This window comes from Magnolia sinica, chromosome 17, assembly GCF_029962835.1.
Source record: "Magnolia sinica isolate HGM2019 chromosome 17, MsV1, whole genome shotgun sequence".
Classification (NCBI taxonomy): domain Eukaryota; kingdom Viridiplantae; phylum Streptophyta; class Magnoliopsida; order Magnoliales; family Magnoliaceae; genus Magnolia; species Magnolia sinica.
Window position 1 is genome coordinate 9,047,656 of NC_080589.1, and position 9,133 is coordinate 9,056,788.

The window sequence follows — 9,133 nt, forward strand, 5'->3', positions numbered from 1 at the left end:
TTGTACAAGAACATATTACATATCCAGTCGCATTTAACTTGTTTTGTTTCCATATTCATTGTTTATAATACTTCTAGTGTATAGGTGGTCAAAGTTTAAATTTGATTCCTTTTTTCAATAAGCACTGTTGGTTGTTTATAAGAAGCAAGGTGTAGGTAGGACCTGAATCTAGAGGGAGAGCAACTACTTAAACATGTCGAGAAAAAGATGGATGTGATCTGCCCATGCACTGAAACATCTTGCTTTTATAAAGACAGGCTACATTAAGAAAACAAGGATTTAGTTATTCCAACATCAAGAATGACAAACCATGCAAAACCAACAGATTCGCAACAGCATGCTCTAAAGTTCCCTTTCTTGAAAAATTTAAAGAGATGGCGGTGTATGATTCTTTGTTGGTACCTCGGTATGGAGCTACAGAACTAGAAAAACAGAGTTTTGGCAAGTTCATATGTACCTCTAAACAGCATCTTCCCATGCATCAAGTGGAACCATCCTATGTTTCTATTTAGATAATATATTATTTTTAATTTTTAATTTTAATTCTTATATATATATATATATATATATATATATATATATATATATATATATATATATATATATATATATATATATATATATATATATCATGTTGTGGGTTAGGTTATTAGGACCATCTATATCATGCTTTTTATATTATCATATATCTAACTATTATTATTATTATTATTATTGTTACCTATACATTATTATTTATTTACCCTTTTTATCATAGCTATATGTAAGATGTGGGACTACTCATGATGAGTCTTTTAACTGCATGTCCAAATATTAGGGTTACTTTACATTATAGTGGGTCGCTCCAAGTGGACGTCTAATTTCCAATTTTGACATCGGTTGATTTGTTTGATTCAATGGTAGGATCACTTGATTTAAGGGTGGAGATTCCTACCAATGGTGCTAAGGTCCTAAGGTTTGTTTAGATGAAGATCCATGGTTTGGTGGTCTGATGGTTTGATTGTGATGGCCAAGTAGCAGTTCTATAAGTTGGACGTTGTTGATCCAATGAATGGTGGATCTGACGATCTAAGGCCTGCGATTGATAATGTATGGCTCAATCTGTCTAATAAGGTAGGGCTACGCTTCCGTCGCCATTTGAATCCTAATAACACAGTGGGTTCCTAAAGATAAATGTCACTTTTGGGATGAGATGATTGTCCGTTCTTGAGAACCAACGGTTAGATGACTCGATATATGAATGAAGATCGTCCTAATCGGTCCAGACGGATAGATTGAGGACCACTGGATGCTGATGTGTAAGGTAAGTCATGCGTGACCCCATGCACATGTGATTAATTTGGATTTTCAAGGTAACACCCGAGTACTGAAAAGTACGAGGTGTTACACCGAGTCCGTGCCCGAGTCCAAGCCCACACGTGGGCACGAGAACACGCAAGCCCGATTCTCCCCAGACTAGTTGGTAAACATTATAATATTCCACCATTCTCATTTAAACCGAAAACTTTTCTTCTCGTTTTTCCAATGTAAGACTATTCCCAAAACTGATGAATATATTACAACAGAGTAGTTATTCCTTGATGACAGTGATGATCGAACTCATCACGTCCCCTGCACCAACATCACCCAAATGAAGCGGAAATGTATTGACGGTTGTGATCAGCCTAGTAGGATCATCAACTCTCCCAACGTGAAATGCCTCTCTCATTTGGAAAATGTTTATCCTCTTCTTGAACACGTGCAATTTAATCGGTTAAAAATAGATTTAAAAATAAATAATAGTAATACAGAATCAAACCGATTAAAAACTTGATTAACAAGTCTATGTTTGAATCACTTCGAATCTCCACCATGAATCGATAGGATCAAGAGGATCTCAGGGCCATTGATCCAACACACCAAAATACAAGGAGCCCATCCATCCACTAGGGCTGATGATCATCCAAAATGATGATCGCTACCCTTGAATACAGTGGCCCCGATGGACCAATGGTAAGGATTTTACCAGGATTGGGCCTATGAATAGATATTTTGCAGTTTTGAAGTATGGTGGGCCATCTCCAGCCTGTGTCCTTTTGTGGGTCCTGCGGTGGATATGGCACGTGCAATGCACGTGGAAGAGATTAAGTGTTTTGCACACGTTTGGGATCAAGTGGTTTATAAATGGCAGTAAATAAGTTAATTAACAACAGCTACATTAGTAAACAAATTAGAAGAAGATGTTACTTTGAGACATGATCCATCCACATTAGATCAACGGTCTGGATCGCTTAATCTTGAACCTATTAAAAATGGTATGGTCACGTGCCTTTGAACTGAATTACCATTTGTTTGATCTGTGTGGGGCCACGAGTTGCGTGTGTGAAATCTAAACCGTGCATTTGGTGCCCCCTCATGGGCATCGTACATTGAATCATCCCCTATCCAAATGTTTGGTGGGACACAATGCAGGGAGCAATGTACAATAATGCTTAAAACTTGTGTATATTCATTTGTTGTGGCCCACCTAAATTTTGGAATGTCTTAAGATTCGATTTATCATCTCATTCTCTTAAGATGCACCTTGTGAATGGATTGGATGACATGCACACAACACAGTGGACCACTCATTGTTCCCTTTACTTTGGCCCACCTGACTTAGGTCAATCTAAATTATGATATCTAATGTAAAGTGGTTCGCGGAAGCATTTTCGACAAAGATGGACTAGAGAAGGCTCGGTCAAAGGTGGAAATGATTAGGATCCTCATAATATTAAAATAGTTGTAACTCAAGCCAAGATAAGTTTTTGGACATATTATATATGATTTTTGGCAGGAGAAGTTACTTTAGCCACCCAACCTTGATTTTGGCAGGAGAAGTTACTTTAGCCACCCAACCTTGATATGTCTGGTTGGCATTGCTGAATTTGTGAGATTTCATCGCATTGCCGATCAAAACTTTATTTTATTTTTATTTTTACTATAAATAATAATTTTTAGTTTTATTATAACTTTTGATTCTTTGAATTGTAGGAGTCATGCCCAACCTAAAAAGGGCTTAGAAAAATTAGGAGAATAATGTAATTAGGCCAAATTTCTTACTAATTTTGGCCGAAAACTATGAAGTCCAGCAGAAATGATGACCATCTATAAATAGTAAGTTTACTATTTATAATAAGTCATGTATTTAAGTTGTTTGAGTCTAAAACTTAGTCATAGGTTTGACTTCATCATTTAAAGAATTGTAATTTTTTATTATTATTATTTTTATCATCAATCAACTTATTATAAACTATTTATATTTTCATCTACTGTGAATTGGAGAAATTTCTATGAGGAGTCTAGAAGCTCCATGAATTTAGAATAGTTATCCTTGAGGAAGATGGTGATCAATCTCATCATGTCCACCCCTGTGTCAATATAGGCCTATGATTGAAGCACATTTAATGAACAGGTTGGATTTCACTCATACATGATGGTGGGCCCCATGCAGCTGGAACATTTGGTGATTAACATGCATTTGAATCGCATGCCACCGTTCCCAAAAGATAATATTGCAGAGATGTGATTTTCGGGCGTTTACATCAGGACTAAGCCCTACCTAAATTTTCAAAAACCTATCTCCATTTGACACTAAAAGCCAATACCTACTGGCCCAAAAGCCCATTGGATAACCTGGCCATCCTCTACAATAAATCACCCATCTCTGCAAGTAAATGTTGTATATAAAAAATCCATTCGGTCCATCAGATTCTATCCTCAATTCTAGGTCTTGGTAGAAAAAATCAGCCACATCCACAGATCAAATGGGCTACACCTAGGTACGATGTGGATGGGACTCCAACCATAGGTTTGTCTGTGGGGCCACTATGTTGTGTATCTTTTATCAAAACCATTCGTGTAAAATTCATCCTGATTAAAAACTATAGGTGGGCCACACCCCATAAAATTAAAGGTTTTAGGACCGATTTTACATTCTCCCATTAGTGTGGCCCACTGGAGTTTTCTATGGAGTTGATCTTTTGTACATACAGTTCAAATAACCGTTATCACCTAATATACGGATTGGATTTACATATATAAGAAACGATCTGCGTAAAACAGGTGCTGTAGAGGATTCTGGTCTTAACAAACTACACCACGTGGCAGCACCCCAGTTCAGTATTCTTCCATGACAGAGTCTTACGTTTAACACCCCGACTATTCTCATGGGTCCATCCATCTAACAACAGCAGAGACACAAAAAGGTTCCTACAACACCATATTCCAGACTTTCAACTAATCCTAGCCCTTCAATACCAACAACCAATCTCCACCCTTCATTTGCCCATTTAAACAACTCACAACAACATCCTCTTTCCAACTTCCTTTTATTCAAGAATAGAATACCCAAAAAACCACCCTCAACAAAATCTCCTCTATAAGAATATCACCCTCTCCAAACACTCACCACCCACATCTCAAATCTCCACCTTTCATCAAGTTAGAAATGGCCCACTTGCACTTCTTCCTTCTACTATCTCTCACATTCTCCTTCGTGGGACCCACATTCGGTGACACTGAACTGATACAAAACACTTGCAAGCAGACATTATACAACGATCTCTGCGTCTCATCTCTCACCTCAGATCCTGCCAGCAGTACAGCAGACCTTCCCAGTCTGGCCATCATCGCACTCAAGCTAGCTTATGCTAGCGCGTTGAACATGGAGAAAGTTATTGAAGATCAGAGCAAGGTCACCACCGACCCGTTCATGCAGCAATGTCTGAGCGATTGCACTGAGAACTTTCTTGATGCGATTGACCAGGTCGAGGATTCAATCTCAGCCCTTGATTCGAAGGGTTACAGTGATGTGAACACGTGGGTGACAGCTGCAATGGCAGACTCGGAGTCTTGTGAGGAAGAATTCAAAGACCAGCCCGGCTATCAATCACCATTCACAGCTCAGAATGAAGAATTCCAGAAGCTATGCAGCAATGCTCTGGCCATTACAAATCTCTTGTCTGGATGATTCTGTTTTAGATTGCTGCTTGTTTGGATTTCTTATTTCATGTTGTTTTATTCGTAACAAGAAACGCGATGCACTGAACGACTCTGTCTGAAGTATGCAATGAGACGTTGGATTTGAATTCTTACATTGTTTCGAACATTCATGCACTTTGATGAAAGCAGTTTTTAACTCGTAATTTTATAGCAGAAATATCCTGATATTAATGGGGAAATTATTTTAAGTTTTAACTAATTAAAATTTTATTTTTGGCAAGATTTTCCGGATATAATGTTCTGAGAATAATCTTGAATTTTGAAAATATCCCAAGAAGGAGATTTTGTTAGTTGTTTATGAGGCGATTGATGGACAGGCCATAGATTAGAAATGTGGGCTACATGTGTTGAATTTGGAGCGTTGGTGTTCGAGTAGCTTATTGGATTAGTGGAGAGGTTGGATATTTGGATGGATGGGAACCTTGGATGTGGGACCCACCTGGTGAATGGTCCAAACATTCGTCAGCTTGTGTTTTAGCGGCTGCAAATAAAGAATCCCATATATCATCAAACAGTAGGGATTGGTCTTTTATAGTGGGATACATCGGTGGGGAATGGGTAGTTTTGTGTGGCTAATGAGGCTGTAAATAGGGCGGTCGGACCATCAATATCCATATTGGGAGCGGATTGGGTGGTGATCCCACCGAGTGTTGGCCGATGTGGGGTCCACTGTAATGTGTGTGTGTGTGTATATATATATTATCCATGCTGTCTATCTTTTTTGCCAAATTATTTTAGGTCATGAGCCCAATAATGAAGTAGATCGATCCAAAGCTCAAGTGGACCACACCACAGGAAACAGTGGGGATAGGGAAACCAGCCGTTGAAATCTTCCTAGCGTCCACCCGAAATATTTATTTGCCATCAAACCTGTTGATAAGTTCACACAGATCTGGATGAAGGGAAAACATAAATATCAGTCCGCGTTGAATCCCCACTATTTCATGTGGTATTGTCCACTTGAACTTTTGGTCTACTTTATTTTTTGGGCACATGTCTTAAAATGAGCTGACGAAACTAATGGACAATGTGGATAAAATACATACATCGCGGTGGAACCCACAACGCACCTAATCAGCTTCACACATTGGATGTTCATTCTGCAAATATCTTGCAATTTGCGTTCCAAACAATTGGCGGCGTTTCGAGATTTCTCATAAGCTATAAGAGTGCGCAGAAGAGACGAATTTGCAACAACTGAGAGCGCTCGCAACAAAAATTAAAATTAAAACTAAAAAACTTTGGGGTCCACCGTGATTTGTATGTGTGATCTCATCATTTCTGTGAGCGCATATCACAATATCATTCAAAACTCAAGTAGGCTACACCACATGGAACATTAGGGATGGGGACCATCACCACTAGAGTTGTACACGAACGGAGTTAGCTTGGTTAGCTCGCTCGACTTGATTCGAAAAAGCTCAATTTAACTCAGTTTGAAACTGAAACTGAGTTCAAAGCCAAGTTGAGCTGATTTTTTGAGCTCGAAAAATTTCGAGCCAAGTTCAAGCTTGCTCAAGCTCGACTTGTCTCGGATTGAACCTCAACTTGAATCGAACTGGTTTGATGACTCAGTTATTTTTATATTGATGTTGTTCAACAAGTGTTTGATGAAATGACTCAAGGAAGTGTTGGCGTGTGGCAAGGAAGGTATAGATACGAAACAAATATCCTTGCATCTTGATTTTTATGTTGCATACTGAGTGTTTGATGAAATACCTATAAACTGATGTTGTTGTTTTACATTCCGTGAGAAATTGAAGGTAGACTCTATGTGTTTGAGAAAATACCGTAGAGGATCGATCTTGGCTCGAACTGGCCCAATCTACTGACTGAACCGAGCTGAGCTGGCCGGTTAGGCTTGAGGACCGAGCTGAGCCGAGTTCAAGCTGGGGTCAACTAGTGGCCATGCCGAGTTGAGCTGTGCCAAGCTCGACTCAATTTGACTCGTGTACACCTCTAATCACCACAGAAACCTTTCTGAGGCCCACGTTCAGATATTTATATGACATTCAATCAATTCATAAAATGATCCTCCACGAATTGGAAAAACAAAATTTGAACAGTTCACGTGCGAAAGCCTTTAACTGGTAGTTCGTGTGCTGGAAACCTAGGTAGGGCCAACCGTTGTGTTTTTGAGAAATGCACCCCATCCATCTATTTAGTGAGATTATTCTAATACTTGAGAGAAAAATTGAACAGGATCCAAGATTCAAGTGGGCTGCACTAAAGGAAGATATGGGTAGGGAAATTCTTACCGTTGAAACCTTCCTAGGTTCGATAGTGATGTTTATATGCCATCCATACCATTCATAACGCCATTCGTACTGGGATGAACTGAGAACACAAATATTAGCCTGATTCAAAACTTCTATTGCACCACGAATATTTAAACTATGGAAGTTCAATCCTCACATTCTTAGCCCACCTAAAACCTTCCTAGGATCTACCTTGTTATCTATCTGCTATCCAAACCGATTATAACATCATTCCCACTAGGATGATGTGAAAATACCAAAAACATTACCTAATAAGAAACTTTGTGGCTATACTAATATTACAAACGATAGTCACTAAATATACACTGTTTCCTCTCATACAAACCACTTCAGTTTTGGATACACTTCATTTTTGGTCGCATGTTATAAAATCACCTACCAAAATGGATGAACAGTGTAGATTTATCACCAACATCTTGGTGGGACCCACCTAGTATCCTATGGCAAGAACTTCCTGCAAAAGGCTTCCACTGAATCTGCTCGAGAATTAGATAATAAGGAGAAGAGGCATGCCAGAGACGAATACTTGATCTCTCGAACTCGTGTGTAAGAACACTTTCATGACCGCCCGCTTGATCTGATGGTTGATAGCAAGGTGTGCACATAATGACGTGCGAACCCGTGCACAGCTTAGTGTTTATATATATATAATATTTTTTATTCAAAACATTTTCCATAACAATGGGATCGCCTTTGTTTTTTTGTCATGTCCCTAAATGAGCTGGGGCAAACGATGAAAGGAGTAGATGTTACCAGATGCCACATATGGTGGGCCTCACAAAAAGATTTGTTGCAGTCTCTGTTTGCTTTGTGTTTGGGGGACACGCGAGCCTAAACACATCATCTTCACAGCAAATTGTCCTGCCCTCACCTCGGTCATACACACGTGGGACCAGTACATCTAGTGGTCCCAACATGGATATGCTCCCTTGTGAAATGGCACTAATCAGACGGTACAACTGCCCCATCGGCGTCCAAAAGGGCTATATTAAGTGGCCAAGACAACAAACAAAAGCAAGTCTCCTGTACCACTGTTACAGGGAGTTACTGTAACCCCAAGATCTCAATGCCTGTAACATTCACTCCGTCTGCCAGTTCCACCAAACTCATTTTAGGACGTGAGCCCAAAAATGAGGCAGATTCAAAAATCAAGTGGGCCACACGACAGGAAACAGTGGAGATGGAAACGCCCACCGTCAAAGTGGATGAACAGCATGGCATGGCTAAAACACACACATCACGGTGTGGCCCACAGTCGGGTTCTTGGGGCTGAGAATACATCCTGTGCCATTCCAATCTGCGAGACTTTTGGACATTGGATCAATGGTCTGACCACCAAACCAGAGGCCCCACTAGTAGAGACTTGAGGAGATTAAATACCTCGCCCATAATGGAAATCATTCTTATTAAGGGCTCAGCTGGATAAAGAATGGTTGACGACGCAGAACCCATGGAACAGAAGAAGAAAATCATGGTCCCCAGAAGTAATGATGGTTGATAAAAATGGCAGCCGGAATGATGTGTGATCACTTGGTTGTTCGACCTAGCGCAAGATGAAAATCGTCTGCTGAAAAAACAGCAGCAGGTGGATAGCTGAAACACATCATACACAACAGAATTTGAAGAACATAGCAAACATGTTTTGTAAATTCACCAGAAATTTCAAGGATGTCTGGGTGACAGTTGCATGGACCCTGCACTGTAGCACCAAATCAACAGTCCGGATCACCATAAACAAATCTCGTGTGCAATGGTAGTGATGCTTCTTTTTTTTTTTTTTAATGCCCACTTATCCATTTGATTGTAAAACAACATACCTAAATTCACAAGCA

The 9,133-nt window shown here is 39.6% G+C and overlaps 1 protein-coding gene across 1 annotated transcript; it reads left to right on the top strand.

The window, feature by feature from the left end:
- Positions 1 to 4,360: 4,360 nt before the first annotated feature.
- Positions 4,361 to 5,033, top strand: LOC131231643 (pectinesterase inhibitor-like). The gene has a single exon (XM_058227907.1). It carries the CDS (start codon positions 4,469 to 4,471, stop codon positions 4,988 to 4,990), a length of 522 nt encoding a protein of 173 aa, XP_058083890.1. The 5' UTR covers positions 4,361 to 4,468; the 3' UTR covers positions 4,991 to 5,033.
- The last annotated feature ends 4,100 nt before the right edge of the window (positions 5,034 to 9,133 follow it).